General features: G+C 40.3%; 3 protein-coding genes across 4 annotated transcripts in view; 1 reads left to right on the top strand and 2 right to left on the bottom strand.

Moving 5' to 3' along the window:
• dock2 (dedicator of cytokinesis 2) overlaps window positions 1-11,418 on the bottom strand; it is a 139,391-nt gene extending 127,973 nt beyond the window's left edge. The window contains exon 1 of the mRNA XM_077578871.1: window positions 11,069-11,418. The gene's annotated coding sequence lies outside the window, so the exon portion shown is untranslated. The remainder of the gene's footprint in view (window positions 1-11,068) is intronic.
• tlx3a (T cell leukemia homeobox 3a) lies at window positions 9,673-13,689 on the top strand. The gene is made up of 3 exons (XM_077578875.1): window positions 9,673-10,281; window positions 11,092-11,329; window positions 12,157-13,689. Exons 1-3 carry the CDS (start codon window positions 9,876-9,878, stop codon window positions 12,338-12,340), a joined length of 828 nt encoding a protein of 275 aa, XP_077435001.1. The 5' UTR covers window positions 9,673-9,875; the 3' UTR covers window positions 12,341-13,689.
• Window positions 13,287-16,654, bottom strand: part of kcnip1a (Kv channel interacting protein 1 a) — a 27,504-nt gene continuing 24,136 nt past the window's right edge. For both annotated transcript variants that reach the window (XM_077578878.1, XM_077578876.1), the window contains exon 8: window positions 13,287-14,636. In XM_077578878.1, the coding sequence (XP_077435004.1) occupies window positions 14,589-14,636 (48 nt within the window). In that variant the 3' untranslated portion in view covers window positions 13,287-14,588. The remainder of the gene's footprint in view (window positions 14,637-16,654) is intronic.

The raw sequence follows: 16,654 nt of genomic DNA, 5'->3' as shown, positions 1-16,654 counted from the left end.
AAGCAAGGCCAGCCTCTGGGGGTCCTCACACCAATCAGCAAAGTTCACCAAGAATCAATTAACACCAGTGGGAGGGGGCAGAGGGTACGGCAGCACACACACCAAGACATACACAGAGTCCGCACGCACGTTGCCCACACACATGGCACTGTCTGAGGAGATATCCGTCACATCACACATTGGACTATATGCCAGCCAGCCAGTGTGTGTGTGTGTGTGTGTGTGTGTGTCCCCATCCCAGAGTGCCCCGGACTCTCATGGTGTAAGGTTGGGAAACAGATTGGGGGTCAGCAGGGGGTCAGACCAGGGTCACCCCCATCTGAGTCTTGTGTGTGTTTCTGACCACTGCCCCCTAGGCTGGCGTGCAGGCAGACGCGAATAAGACGGATGGAGCCGATTCAAAACATAAATTCACTAAGTCCACGGAGAGTAAAAACATCCACTAAATGATGAAGCGTCTCACATTTTATATTCCACTCTCTCACTTGGGCTTCATGAAAACAATTCATCATGTTTTGCTTACTCAAAATGACCAGAAATAAGTTGCCTCTCATATGTCAATGTGAAAAGTTTTGAGAGAGACCTAAATAAAGTGATCACAGGGCATCTTCCAAATTCAAACATTCCACTGTGAAACTAAACCACACCTCCTTCCTCTTCCTCTCTGTCATCTCCATCTGTTCCCTCGTTACACTCGTCCCGTCCACTGCGCCCCCTCCTCGCCATCCATCCTCTTTTCCCCTCGTTTCCTCCGCTCCTCTCCGGCCTTCCTACCCTGGGGGAGGTAAGGCGATCTCCCCACGCCGGTGTAAGTGACTGGTATTAGTCTGCTTCTCTGTCTGTCTGTTTGATCCCACCACTAATGACTCCACTGGGAGGGAGCACTGATAATGGGAAATCAATATAGAGGAGAGCGCTCAGGAGTGGCCTCACTTAGCTCTCGCTCTTTCACGCCTCACAGCAAAGTGCCTCCGTATGTGTGTGTGCGCGCGCGCTTTTCCATTGCGCTATTAACATTTTTTTTTCACTTTTGTCTTCTTTACAACTAAAACCCAACATCAAAACAGGAGTTCGTTTGATAACGTAAACAAGTACAATAAAAACTAAAATGAAAATGTGTGCTTATCCAAGTGCTCTTTTTCAATCATCTATTACCTATAAAAACTATAGTTTTAGTTAGTGGAGTACAAAAAAATATGTAAATGAACAAAAATAAACAAATCAAATGAAGTGCCTTCAGAAATTATGTATGAATGCTAAGAGATGCCACCCAGGTATGCCATCTAGGGGCAATGAGCCATCTGACTGGATGTTGAGTAAATGCTTTCATGCCATCATTCTCATTGCATTTTCACTCTATTCAGAATTAACATTGTAAACATCAGCAACATTGTTTTAACTAATCGGGATTTTTGTTCAAAATAACTGCAATATATGGAAATGTGGAGCAAACATTTTTAACTGGCAAATATGTCCAATTGTATTTTTGAATACATTTGAACTTATTTAAAAATGCAGGTATGCAAAATTAAGTATGCAAGTATATTTGAAAGTACTTGCAAATATGTTTCAACATACTTGCAAATATGTTTCAACATTTGCAAACACATTACAAGATACTTGTTGGCTAAATGCTGAAAATGTAGCATTATTCCATAATGTAAATTTTTTTAGCATTTGGCCTACATTATACCAATACATTTGACAATTAAGGGAGTAAAATATGTTTATTTGTCATTTTTATTATTATATCTGCACTGCATGATTTCCTTTAAGCATTTTTTCCCATAATGCCACAAGGTATGCACATGCCCAAGTCAAAACCCACTTTTTTGCATTCAGCCTACAAGTACATTTAAATGTATTTGCCGGTCAAACATGTTTGCTCCACATTAGCAGTTCCATGCTGTCATACTGTACAGTAAATGTGACTTGTCAATACAACAGATAGAGATATCTGTAATTCAGTTTGGCATAGTCAAAATTGAATTAGATATCTGCAACGTCATTTCACCTATGACAAGACATAGTGGGTTTCTACAATGGAATTGTAGGTTTTTGATATGCCAAAGCCATGCAAAGACTGGGAACAATATTCGGCCCAGGAAAATATGGGGGGCGTAAGATTGACATGCAATGGTGCGGGTAAGACATTGGACATGCAGCGGAACGCTATTCGTCGATGGGGTGGCGATGGGACACCGGCCAACATCCACCTATTAATATTCGTTATTCGTCGTTGAGGGAAGCGTGGCGCATTCCAGCCGGCAACATGCACTGTCTAATATTTAGCAACGGGAGGAGGGCTGCTGGGACCACCGGCCCGAAAATGGTCATCCCGTTTGGGAAACTCCCGAAATTCCCAATGGCCAGTGTGGCCCTGGACAAAGCCCAAACACATGAATGGCAAAACTAACATAACTTGTCATAGGTGAAATGGCGTTGCAGATACCTGAAATGGCAATTGTGGATAGGAAGACATCCGAAATGTTCTTTTTGATACAGATATCTGCAATGCAAGCCCAGTCTGGCTGTTAAATGGACTTGCCCTTTTTTTTTTTTTTGCTTCATTGATTTTCTGCTTAGATTCAGTTGTATTATTGTTGTGTAAAAAATGGCAAGAGAATTTGTATTACAATAAGACTGACTATGATGTATTTTTTTAGCACACCATAATAAAATTGTGTTGCGTTGAACTGAGAAAAATCAATATTCCTTCTAGAAGAAATAACACTTTGTTTAAGGCCCAATACAATTGCACCGATGCACTAATATAATATAAATATGCCATTTTTGGCACACTATGTGCTGGCTTCACTCAGCAGCATTCAAACCATTACGATTCTCAAAGCATATAGACGTTTCCGAGGTGTGTGTGTGGATTTGACTAAACGTGTGCGTCCTCAATCAGTCACACTCTTGCGCCTGGAGCAAGACAGGTGGGGCTGGTGGCATGAGGCTGGTGCCCCCCCCAACACTCCCAGCCCCTACAAGCCCGAGGGTCCAGAAGGCCCAGCAAAGCAGGAGGCTGAAGTGCAGCTCCCTCTGCCAGGCACCAGCGCACTATGGCTGGTGGCAGCTGGTCCTCTGTCACCTCCCCTCCCTCCTCTGCCCCGCTCGCTCCCCTGCATGAGTGCCCCGTGGGCAGTCAACAGGAGGGGTGAGGAGGTCAAGAGGCAGGGGAGAATTGGTGGAACGGTGGCGACACGCGGGATAATCGGCTTTTATGAAGCGGGGAGAGCGCAGACAGAGAGAAGGGGAGCTCGGCTTTGACACAATAAGACTTGACTACAAGCGGTAATAAATTAGCGCATTAGCCCCGGACCGGGGGCGTTCAAGACAACTCAGCTGCTCTTAACAACACGCTGGCACACGCTCCCGCACAAGTATAAATCACTCAAAGGTCGTTACAGCGAGACCGGGAGTTAATTAATTACATCAGTCATATTCTCTCCATTGGGTCCATCTTCAAAACGATCCCATTTAATCCTCCAAGTGAAAATATACTAAAAAGATTAGAAACTCAAATCCAAAAAACCCTGAAAAGGATACGAGAATCCTCGGGTCCAAACATGTGTTCAATTATCATCAGGCCCAAAATGATGCCCTTTAATGCTTTAACTTTCTCTCACATGACCGTCCCTTGAATTCTGACCAGTGCGGTTACATCCTCCTCTCTCATCCTGCGCTCCCTCCTCCTTAACTAGCGTGAAGAGGCAGCCATGCGTTCAACCATCAGACAGGCCAAACATGCTCCGTGCCCCTCACACACGCACATGAGCTGCCCAAGCGTATTGTTCCGTCACGTGACATATCAGTGCATCCTTTGTGGTTAAATAAGCATCCTGATGTCCTTTATGCTGATTTGTGTGCACCATGCATGCTTCAAGTTGATCATTTTTGTTTTAAATTATTCTTCAGTTTACTGCTGCCAAGGGACGATGCAACTTCTGTCTTATTGAGTTTGAATGTCTCTTTTTAGATCATGTGTGAGTACATGTATTTAAACTTATAGTAATTTTATACTTCAAAATAAAATGATCTGTTTATGGTGTTTTGCATAACTAACCCTAACCACTTTAGATGAGAATAATAGTAGTTCCTCAATTATAACTGGGGTTATAGTCCAGAAATATGTTTAATTATTTATTTATTTTTTATCATATAAAAACACAGAATAGGAAAAACGCAGCAATTATTTTTATACGATTTGGATATCCATCCTCATGTTGTACACTTTATTATCTGTGACTCTGAATGTGTGTGGCTTTTAAAGGCGGGGCCTGGCCTGTTGAGTGACAGCGAGAATGAGACTAGTTAGTGTACAGTGGAGTTGGCTGTAGCTATTGCATAAGCAAGTTCTCCTTTCGAACAGACACACTGAACTTGATCTTCTTTCTTTTCGCGCAAAATCATCTCAAACTTTAGTCATTCCATGTCTTTTATGCACTCTATGCTCCTGGTTTGCATTTATGATCATGGTCCATGTGGAAAAATGATCAACACAAAATTATGCGATGTAGTGAATACTCAGTGATATCAAATTTGATATGTAGAATTTAAAAGTCTGATCTATAGTGAAACCGCATTAAGTGAACCACCACTTGCACCACAGACAGGTTGGTACCTTAGGCAGTTTTTATCTGTGATGTTCGCTACCTTTTTTTCCAGGCCGAGAACAGTAACGAGTACTCATCTCTTGAGTCCTCACCAATACCGAGACCACAAGTACTTTTGATACATAAATTGTCCCCAGAAATCAGTGTTCCCTCGCTACAATTGATACACAGTAAATTCTGTAGAGTAAATCTGACTAAATTTAGAGTGAATTTGACTCTTAAGAGTGGGACCAAATATACTTGGTTTTGGAGTAGGCTAATATTTACACTTGGAAGAGAGTAAAATAAAGATTTGGAGAAAAAAAAGTTGCTCAAGGGTTGAGGATCAAACTCACGACCTTCAGCTTGGGAGACTGCCACACTACCACCAAAGCATGCCCCTCTTACTGTTTGCTTGTCTTCGAGAGACCAAAAACATAATTTTTGGTCTCTTGGAGTTGGTAAGATTCCATCTGACACGAGCGATGTATTAACAAACAGCAGGAGCTGCTTGGCTCAGGGAGTAAATCGTCTGTCTCCCAAGATGAAGGTCGTGAATTAATTCCTCAACCCTTGAGTGACTTTTGATTTGATTTTTTTCCAATTCTTTATTTCACTCTCTTCCAAGTGCAACTATTACTCTAAAACTGAGTGTATTGGGTCCCACTCGAAATAGAGTTAAATTTAGGCTACTCTACAGAATTTACTGTGTAGGCAAGATTTTTTTTTGTGCAATTTTGGCATGTTTTTTTTTTTTTTTACAGGACTGTACCTTTTTTTTTTTTTTTATCTATCAAGGTTTGAAATTTGAGAGTGTTTAAACAGAGAAATTTTGAGAAAATGTTCATGCATGTCTGTATTAAGTGTGTGGTGAGGGATTTTACAGTAAAAAAATACCTAAAGCTAACTACCTTGCAGATTTCACCGATTGTGGGTATTTTTTGGGAACGTAACCTCCTAAACAAGGGAACACTATAGCATTTGTACTTAAATTGCATGAAATTAATGGCAGCTTTCTAATCTTCTCATTTCCAAATTGTAGTTCCCTAACGGCTATAACAGGGCGGCCACTATTTGTATTGGCCGTTGAACCCGATACCTTGAAATAAGGCCATAGTATCAGCCGATACCGATGCCAGGTATCAATACTCGCCCACCCCTATGATTCATGAGTCTGACTAAGAGTACAGTGCAGACTTATTATCGCCGATATTATCAGTACATCCCTCACCATACCTGCAAACTAATGAGATCCAGCTTGTTCAAAATTCTGCAGCTAAAAATATCTGATGGTCAGTTTTGATTGACACTAGCAATGAAATGTTAGCCCAAACACTCATGTGGTTGTATGGGGTACAACTCGTGTATTTTGACCCATTTAGGAAACCATATAACAAAGATTGTCTGCAGTTACTGCCATGCTGACTATAGTGGTGCAGTGGACAGTTATGCACTACAACAAACAACTTATTAAAAATTACAACCATTATCAAATGATTATCTATATCTGATTCCGTCAATCAAAACTAAACAGCATTATTTTTAACAGCTCCTGCGTTGCTTTTCATTTTGCGCAAGTGTACCTAATGAAGTGTCGTGTCCTGTCCTGTGTCATCATTAATTGGTATTTCCATGTGACATCTTCCTTGAATGCCTATCAGCAGATAAATAGAGTCCACACAGAGTTGAAAGACCACAGCAAGGAGGAGGATGCTGACAGTGGTCTTGGCCTGCAAGGTCCCTAATGGGGGAATCCATATCTCTCATCTCAAGCAACAATCCCACTGAGCATGTCAATATGAAACACGAGACCAACACGCATGAAGTCCACCCCCCGCCCCCCTTCTCGGGCTGTGAGCATCACGCTGCATCTTTATGCGTGCAGGAGAAGGGGGGGAAAACGTGTAAATTCGACTAAATCAAGTCCCTGCAACAGTAAAACACATTGTGGCTTTATTGCACTCAATGTGATGTGATTTATTCCACGACTTTTCCTCGATGCTGCTGGGGCCGTAAAGCTTTGTTTACCCCACTTTAAAAAAAAAAAAAAAAAAAACATTTAAAAAGGAATCATCAGCCTTGTAAATGTTGTCAGATGGCCGATGCCATGCACTGTCTTTGGGCTTAATACTACCTATATTAAAGAGTTTAAATATTTCATAAGGGCGATTTTAAGAGCGAGGGAGGGGAAATCGTTAGCTGCGGTAAAGTTTCATTAACTGCTCCCCCGTTTGGCTGCGAGGCAAACTCATCTCCTCTTATTGTAATAAAACAATCTCTCTCTCCCATCTCACTCTCCGCTTCTCCTTTACATCATAATAACACACTACATCCCCTTTAAATGCACTATTACTTACCGCTGCCTTTTCATATTCCAACATCACGGGCACTTTAGCGACAATATAAAAGCGTGTCATTCATTATTCACAAGCAGCCGGCCTGGCCCCCCCTTAAAAGAATACGAAATAAAAAAAAATATATAAAAAAAAGAGTGAGGCGCGCCGGTGAAATTGATAACGTTGAGGAGACAAGCAATAAAAACGCAGCCCCCGGGTACCGAGCTGCAGCCCTTGCACACCCCGATTATGCAGATCAAGTGGTAATTTCTCAAACAAATCGCACTCTTTCACTCTTTTGTTGTCGTTTCTTTTGGGGACGTTTGGCGTCATCTTGTCAGCTTTTATATTGCCCGGAGTGGGGAAAGAGGATTGATGCATCGCGCAAACCTTAATTGCTGCATGTCAAAAGAGCAATAATGTGCTTAATATTTTGGCCTCTTCCTCTCATGGTTGCATCCTAAAAGGACAAACAGCTACTTTGTTATGTATTAAATTAAAATACAAGCGACTTCTGACCTACTGTGTAGGATGCATGCGGATTTGTCAAAATCGGGGTGTCAATTAATGATCTTTAATCTCACATAATCCCAGATTACAACGGATTACATCTTTAAACCGTGGGTGCGCGGCAGCTCTGTGCAGGTTTAGCGCCCCTTCAGTAAATAGTCGTGGCTAAATGCTCCAATTTATCATTTTTATCACACATTTCATCACCATTCCTTTCATGCTCTGCGCAACAACAACAACAACAAAAATAATGTGCAAATGCTTTGGATTAAAATCGACTTCATTTGTTTTAGTCACGCGGTTGTGTCACTATTAAGGATGGGATTGTTTGTGTTAAATGTTCGCGAGAAACATAAAAACAAACTGATGACAGCTTTTAACAGACCAATTCTCCCCATCAAAAGCCACTGGTGAGCTCACATATGGCGGCGAGAGGCGGCCAACACGCACTCACTCGAGTCAGTCTGTCCATATTGCCAAACAAACACCCCAGGCAGGCCTCGTCCCATGCACCTCTTATTTGCTTCACCAGACTGGATAAATATTACCGTAAAGAAGATGCTTCTTTATTTATTCGTTTTTTCGCTGAATGCAAATTTTCTATTCTATAATATCCACGAATATTGCACATTATAGGCATTCTAAAATAATAACTTGTAGCCTATAATAGACATACAGGAGCTCTTTTGGCATGTCAAAAATATATTACAGTTAAGATCCTGCAGCAAACTAGAAAACACCAGTTTATTAGCACCACATGCACACAATAATAATAAAAAATACCTTTATAAAGATAAAAAGATACATATAGTAATGCCCGCATGTGGATTGCTTGCAGCATAAATGTTAACACCTGTATAGTTAGGCTATTAAAAAATATTATTAATAATAATAATAATAATAATAATAATAATAATAATAATAATGCACATAAAAGCAGACATTTAAAGTCATATTCTTGTCATGTGTAATACTATAGCAAAGTCTGGCAATAATAGGCTATATGTGCATACACCGCTGCAAAAACAAACAAAACAATAATGAACACTTCTCTGAACAATTTTGCGTTGTTAAATATGCAACGTTGAGAAGTGTGTTAGGCCTATATCTTTAAATTGTGGCCAGCAAGTGAGCCTACATTGCGGTATTCAACCCCAGCAAGTAAAAACGCATTAGTGGCCAACTCTTTACAACAGGCACCAAATAAACCCACCTTGTCAATAATTGAACCTTGTGCTTTGTTAGAGTGAAGTAATGCGATCTCTTAAAAAGGCCCCTGCCGCAGCCGAGGGGCGAGCGCATTAGTCTGTCCTGGAGACAAGTTGGTGAAAATGTGATTATTGGGCCAATTTGGGCGCAGGTTCCATTGGATGTGAGGGCTCAAGCAGCTTCCAGAGGCGCGCCAGCACTTTATCTGAAGTAGCCCATGGCCGTGCCTAGTCAGCTCATTGAATGTGGCACAAGGCGAGCATATAACGAGCGCTCTGCCAAACTCAATGGGCATGCTGGCGAGAGCTTGCTTTTTAAATGAATGCCTTTCAACGGATTCTGGGCACAATCAACCACATATCAAGTCATTAACATATTCTATAATGACAATTGCGTCATCGACGTTAACTAAAATAAACTTTTGTCACTATAAGATTTTGTTATTATTATTATTAATTTGCGCAAGGAAAATGCTGCACTGCAGGGAAATGTAATGTAATAAAACAACTACAAATATGTCCAGTTTTTACTGACACTGGAAAAAGATGTATATAGGCTACAAAGCTTATCTGTTGTTTTGCATAATTTCGAAGGCAGCATTTTCAACACTTTGTTTCGGATAACTTGAAATGACGGTGAAATGTATTAAATATCTGCATGTTACATTATTTTTTATCATTTGCATCGAAATTCTTACAATCAAACAAGTTACTTTAAACAAAAAATTAAAAAAAAGGCTGTACGCCATTAAATGCACTTTTTTACGTCATAATAACAACTGCATTTTGCGGCTTCCAGTGATCACGATACCTAAAATTGACTTTAGACACACTAGACTTTGCTTACATTTGCTTGAATGGCGGTTGGGATATATTTCGCTCATCGTGCTAAATTGACGTCCTAGCCACATTAACATTCAATCAGTCATCCCGCTGCCAGCCAATGAAAGGTGAGGAAGAGGAGAGGAGGAGGAGGATGGAGCTGCTAGACGCAGCGTTTTGGGGGAGGAGGATGAGGAAGGATGGAGCACCACAAACGCCCATCAAAGTTTAACAAACGCCACCACAAGACGGCTCGGTCGCTCCAAACAGGCCTGTTTAACCCAAGACGCTTGGATGCGCCGGACAGACATGGAGACTTCTCCCACTTTAGCACCAGTTTGACCCAGTTGTAAGTCCTCCAGGGGAGAGAAAAAAATCCACTCGTAACACGAACCGCCGACATGGACCCAGCACCGAGCCCTCCTCCTAAAGCGACCCAGCACGAGCCCATCAGCTTCGGCATCGATCAGATCCTGGGAGCCGGTACGGAGTCTGACAACGGGCCCGGAAGACATCGCGATGTGAGCGGCGGGGACGGTTACTACACCTTAGCCAGCCCGACCGGGAGCAGCGCGCCTTCCTACACGGCTCTGTCCATCTCCCTGTCCGGCGTCATGCCTCTGATGGAGGCGCCGGGCTCGTACGGGGAAAGCAGGAGTGCGGGAAGCCGAGGAGTGATTCGAGTGCCGGCCCACAGACCGGTGGCGGCGCCGGGACCGCAAGCCCCGGTTCAGAGCGCCGTGCCCGGCTTTGGAGGGCTGTGTTTCCCCTGGATAGGGAACCGGTTCGCTAAAGAACGAATATCCGGTAGGCCAGTGCTTACACTTGCAGCCTACACGTATATAGATAGGCTAATGTGCATACAATTATTATAGGCTACACATTTCTTCATATATTTATTTAAAGCATATTTTCTGATGTCTGCTGGATTGATAACACACGCATCATAAATGAGGGCCTTCTCCAATTAAATGAATGTCTTTTTTTCAAACGTGACTCATCCAGGTCTATACATGTAAAAAAACAACAACAAAAAAATACACTTTAACTATAATTTCTTAATAAGAGTTGCACATTTAATACGCTTTAAATCGGCACTTTGCATTGGATTTTTTTATATATATGGAAATCAAAATGAGAAACTCAGACATGCACCAGAGATACTTTTTTTAAAAATGAAACAAATAAATAAATTAACACATTATTTCATATGTTAAAAAATGTGTGGGCATGCATTAAATCCCTAATTTGGGAATGTTGTCTTTTTTGTGCAGGAACAATAAATTCAAACACAATATCAAGATGCAATAATCAAGATTCAATATGGTTGCCATGTGAATAGTGTACAGAACAATTACATTGTTTGCTAATTTCCTTTAAAAAAGAGAGAGAAAGAGAAAAAAAAACAATATATAGGCCTTTAAGAAAGAGGGCCATGGGAAATGTATAAAGCAATTTTAGAAAGACAATTAAAATAATAATAATAATGGTTATTCGGTAGTTGTTTAGTGGGTGGTAATGTGTAGGTAACATGACGTTAGGACATAAATTGTATTGTACAGTATATGCTAAATTGTGGGTGCTACGTACTCACCGTGACTTTCTGTACTCATTCAGCGGCTCTGGTTCCATTCTCGGTGACGCGGAGGATAGGCCACCCGTACCAGAACCGGACGCCCCCCAAAAGGAAAAAGCCCCGCACGTCCTTTTCAAGAGTGCAAATCTGCGAGTTGGAGAAACGTTTCCACCGACAGAAGTACCTGGCCAGCGCCGAGAGGGCAGCCCTGGCCAAAAGCCTCAAAATGACCGACGCCCAGGTCAAAACCTGGTTCCAAAACCGCAGAACCAAGTGGAGGTGTGTTGATAACTTTTTTCTTTCTTTCTTTCTTTAAAGCCGCATCTTAAATAAAAAACTAATGGTCACGTGCAATCACCGCTGACCAATTTCCGGGTTTTTTGACCTCTTGACACGGAACAAAAAGATGCAGTTTGGATACTTTATATTAAACTCAAGTCTGTTAAAAAAAGAAAAAAAAAGACAAAGTCTCTAAACTAAAACTAACTAAACTAAAATTTTCTCGTAAACGTTATACAGCAAATAAAAATAATACATATATATATATATATATATATATATATATATATATATATATATATATATACAAACAGAAAAAAAACAGCCTACTTTTTTTATACTGCTCATTTTTCATGCATAAATCGACAGTTGGGACGAAATAGAACCTGACGTATAGCTCTTAAATGTGCTTCAAGTGAAAGAAAACAATCTCATTACATATTGAATGATATACGTAAATATGACTGAGCCTATACATTTATTTACTTAGTTAAGTATTTATTTATTTAACAATAACATGTAACAATAACGTGACGTAATTGATTTGAACATATAATTTGATGTACAGGACAAAAGCTGCAGTTTATGTTTAAAAGTTTGTATCAAATTGATAGATAGATAGATAGATAGATAGATAGATAGATAGATAGATAGATAGATAGATAGATAGATAGATAGATAGATAGATAGATAATATTTTAACCTGTGGTAGTACTCTAAACACTCACACTAATTTATCTCGTTGTCTTTTAAATGTTGTGAAACTTTTCCACCCGCCTCAGTCATTATGATCGCACTTATTAATATTTGATTTGCGCTCGCGTCAGGAGGCAGACGGCAGAGGAGCGGGAGGCGGAGCGCCAGCAGGCCAATCGGCTCATCCTGCAGCTGCAGCAGTCCGCCCTGCACAAGTCCCTGGGCGAATCCGCCGTGTCCGACCCGCTGTGTGCGCACAACTCCTCCCTCTACGCCTTGCAGAACCTGCAGCCCTGGGCCGAGGACAGGGAATAGAGACGTGACACCGGGCGACAAAATCGATGGGCGTCATCTGTTACTCCCAATAGGATGACGATATCCCCCTTTTTGGGGGTCGAGGGGGGTCATGTGAGGACAGTAAAACTGCGAGTCAACTTTGATGAATGGGAAATTGCAAGACAAAGTGGTGAGAGGGTAGAGGACATTTGAGCGGTGAAATTGGACCTTGTACATTTTTGGGGGGGGTGTGACGTCAATCACGAAGCAAATGGGACTTCATTTTTCACCTCTGACACTTTTTCATATCCCTCGAAAAATAAAAAGAACCGAAAGGGACAAAAATGTTCAAAAAGTCTTTCACATATAGTCATTGTCTTCCAATCTGCTTGTAGCCTATATATCCTGTTTATAGGGAGATTAAGGAACCAGCCAACAGAACAGGCCTATGTGTGAAGTGAGGTATATCTCTTTAACTCTCATAAATTTAAAGGATAAATGAGCCAATTGGCAAAATTATATATATTAACAAAAAAAAGGTTAACAGCACGTGCACTAAAATTGAGTGTGGGGCTGCTAAACCAAACAAAAATATCATTCACATAAATGTTTTTAATTATACGGCACTTAAAGCCTCACTAGAGCAAATTTATATAAGGATTTATCCCATTTATTTACAGTGCACTGACACAATCACTTGTATATATGGCATTCAGTGCACCCATAATGTTACACAATAAATACAATTAAAGAAATTGAGCCAAGAAGAGGCTGTATGTTGGGTAATAAAGGTGATGCATGTTCAGTGTTTATTTGTCCTCATAAGGACGTTAATATGTTTTGTTTGTGGGCCATAAAAGGATGTACAGTGTTCTTTTTTTGTACTTTAATTGTGTGGATATAACTATAAATGCAAATGTTTTTGTGACCATCTTCTTCCGGGTTTTACGCGTCATTGGGTTTTAGGACACAACAAGACAACCAGTGACGTTGCAATAGTTTCTTATAAAGTTTATTGATAAATATATTCATTTTTTTACAACAATTCAATGCACACAAGTTCATTTTGACCATTTTTGATGTTGTCCGTCAGTCTGTATTCCTGTCCACATGTCTGTATGAGCTGCCTCACTGAAGCCTGTTCTCATGAGAATTTAATAGGATTTGTATGAAAAGTGGTGCAGTGAAGTAGAAAACGAAGTCATTTGGGGTGGTGGGCTGGGTGCTTAAAGCATAGTTTTTATTATGGTAAAAATGATATCAAAATAACAAGCCCTCTTCCACATTATGTATAAAGTATAGCATTGTGCTGAAATATTGTGTTGTTGCTGGAAAAGTCCAGTTCTAAACTTTTGTATGATTTCCTATTAAATCCAACTGAGAACTCACGTGTAGTCGCAGAGAGCACAGGTTAAATCTATCCCTCGAAACAATGGCTCTTAAACAAAATGGCTTCTTAAATAACAAATCAGTCATCTTCTCATTTAGTTGCCGTACCCTCACAGTGAAAGTTTTGGTCAACAATGTTGGAAATTGCAATCGAAGATTCCTCCATATCCGCTTAGCTGCACATAACGTGAAAATACATGCTCCCACAAATGTTTTATTTTTCAAGCAAACAAAAAAAAAAAAAAATCACATTAGGACACACATGCATGTTGAGTCATTCTCTGACTGTGTGTCAGTTAAACCCACAAAGTTAATGTCCTCTCGCTATAACAGGCCAAAGCGTAAATGCAAGTATTATAATTCCGACTAAGCTGAATGAGACAAAAAGACACAGATAAGCAGCAATGTTCCCCTACAAATAGAACATCGATTTCAATATTGTTACAACGTTGAGACTAACGGACACCAGTGGGAACACACTTGGTCACAAGATGCTGTCTCGAAAAATGGGGTGAACTGTGACACCCTCAGGGTATGACTGCCCTCTTAAATAGATTCTCTTCCCTGCATGCATTAGAATATTGCTCTTTTTTTTGGACTGACAGAGATTCACAAAGAGCACAGTTATTATCAGCCACTTGGGTCCTGCTTAATGAGGGTCCACTTGTGTTTTCAACCAAAAGTGAGAAGCATGAGTATTTACACTTAACAATGTGACGGAAACAAACAAAGCAGGCCAAAGTCTGCAGGACCTTTTCCAGTTGGTGTTTCAGTAAAACACAGTATATTTCAGTGACAGTGGCAAATCACTTTTTTATTTTTATTTATTTTCTTAAAGTTTGCTGTTTTCTTTGCCTCGGTTCACTCCATTAGACCATGGTCTTCTTCCACTTTATCTCTAGATGACATTTTCAAAGAGTTGAAGAGACCTCATGATGTTTTCATCCTGTGAAAGGGAAGAAGGGATGAGAATAGTTCATCTGGCAAGTCATTTTAGGATGACCACTAGGGGGCAGTGTGCAAAACGCAATTAAAACAAGCTACAATCTTTCTTTGCAGAGATGTACTGGAAATGGTAGTAGAAAATGTGGCAACATTTATAGTTACAAACTATCATAATAGCTGGGCAGAATTGGATACATTGCCACATGGCGTGACATAATTTTTTTTTTTAGGTACCCCTGCACAGTGCAAAATGTGATGCATACAAGAACTTAGCAATAATGTTGTCTCTAGAAGTGTGGTTCTAGTTTGTACTTTTACGTGACCTTACAACACATGAATAAATTGGACCAAAAAAACAACCTAATCAAATATGTCAATGTCAGATGGAGTGTGCAGATCGAAAAAAAAAAGAAGAAGAGTTTTTCGATGTGATTTAACATTGTGGAGCGAATCAATATTATAAAGTGGTTGTCTGTTTGACCGATAGCCAGTGCAGGCGTTGATATATCTGATCGAGAGAGTTCAAGTAATGATTCCGGCAGGCACATTCTGGGACAGTTGACATTTATGCAACAATATGCGTGGTAGACCAGCAAGGAGTGTTCCAATAATCCAGATGGGATCTGATCTGGGTGTCGATGATGGTGCCGCTGTTGGGTTTGAGGGATGGACTGAGGAATTTGATATTTTGTAAATATTAGTACTATGTGCTCCAAATGATCAACTAGTCACATAAACTGAGGAGATGGAGAGACAATTGTGTTGGCAATGGAATGTAACCAATGTACTGTTAGGATTTTTAAACCCCAAAAAAGTGTGTTATTCCTCTGTTAAGTTTTATTGCCTTAAAATTGAGAAAGTTAAGAGTGACGTTTTTGATGTTTTCAAGGAGGAGATTTAGAGCTGGGTGTCATCCACCTGACAGTGCAACTGGAGGAGAAAGCCAAGAACAGAGCCTTGAGGAACACCCGTTTGGTGTGTTTCGATTGTGCTGGAATCTAAAAGTTCTAAGTTAGCCCACTTGAGAAAAAGAAAATGGCGTCTAAAATGTACTGTGCTTTGTTTTCTTGTTTTGTTTTTAATCTTTGCCATATTTTAAACAATGCATGGTTCAGACGTCTTGTTAAGACACCTACGAAATGCTTTAAATTGTGGAACAAAATGCGCAATGTGTTTTCTTAACTCAGTCACTCCCAGCCATTTTCACTGAAGCAGCCCCTTTCACTCCCTGCTGTTTTACTGGATTTTGACTGATTTTGCAAGGCCCACAGAATATTGTGTTCTATTGCTATAAAAACATGGACACCTACCAAAAGAAAGATTAGAGTCTCTTCTTTTATTAGAAGAAAAAGTATATTTCTATCTGTTTCCGTTTTGCAGCAATTGGCATTAGAATATAGCTTTAAATAGCTTAAATTTCATCATCATTCACAAATCTATTTAGAAATGTGAGTAATGAGCTTTTTTTCAACATGGCCCCTGGTTGATCTCTTTTGCTCTGCTTCCACCTGCTGGCCGTTTGTGTAATAACTACCATTTTTTTAACCGTTCTTTGCAGTTGAGTATGCTCTATCATTTAAAAAAAAAAAAAAAAAACATTTAAAAAACGTATAAATGCGTCTTTGGGACACTTAGAACATTTAAAATAGAATGTATTCATACGTTCTTGGGAGCAAATGAGTTAAGGTCACGATCTGGCATGATCAATCAAAACTGACCATGCTCATATTGTGTACATCTCTCTTATTAGCTCACAATAGTTTCTATACTAGCTGTGCCTATTGTTATGACTTGTGAATGTACATCTGGCAAGGATCGGAATGTGCATTGTTATAAGAGGAATGGCACAGGTGTTCTAATAAGATGCAAAAGGGCCCCTCCGTAACAGCGAGCGAGGCACATACTGACAACAAAGCAGCCAAATGGAATTGAGCTATGTGATTGTGTTACTCACACCTGCGCTGAGTGCATACAAACAACAACAACAACCCTCTTTAACCAAGTTAGCAGGATTCTCAG

This window comes from Vanacampus margaritifer, chromosome 10, assembly GCF_051991255.1.
Source record: "Vanacampus margaritifer isolate UIUO_Vmar chromosome 10, RoL_Vmar_1.0, whole genome shotgun sequence".
NCBI lineage: Eukaryota > Metazoa > Chordata > Actinopteri > Syngnathiformes > Syngnathidae > Vanacampus > Vanacampus margaritifer.
The sequence above is the reverse complement of the archived record's forward strand: the minus strand, read 5'-3'. Positions and strand labels throughout refer to the sequence as shown.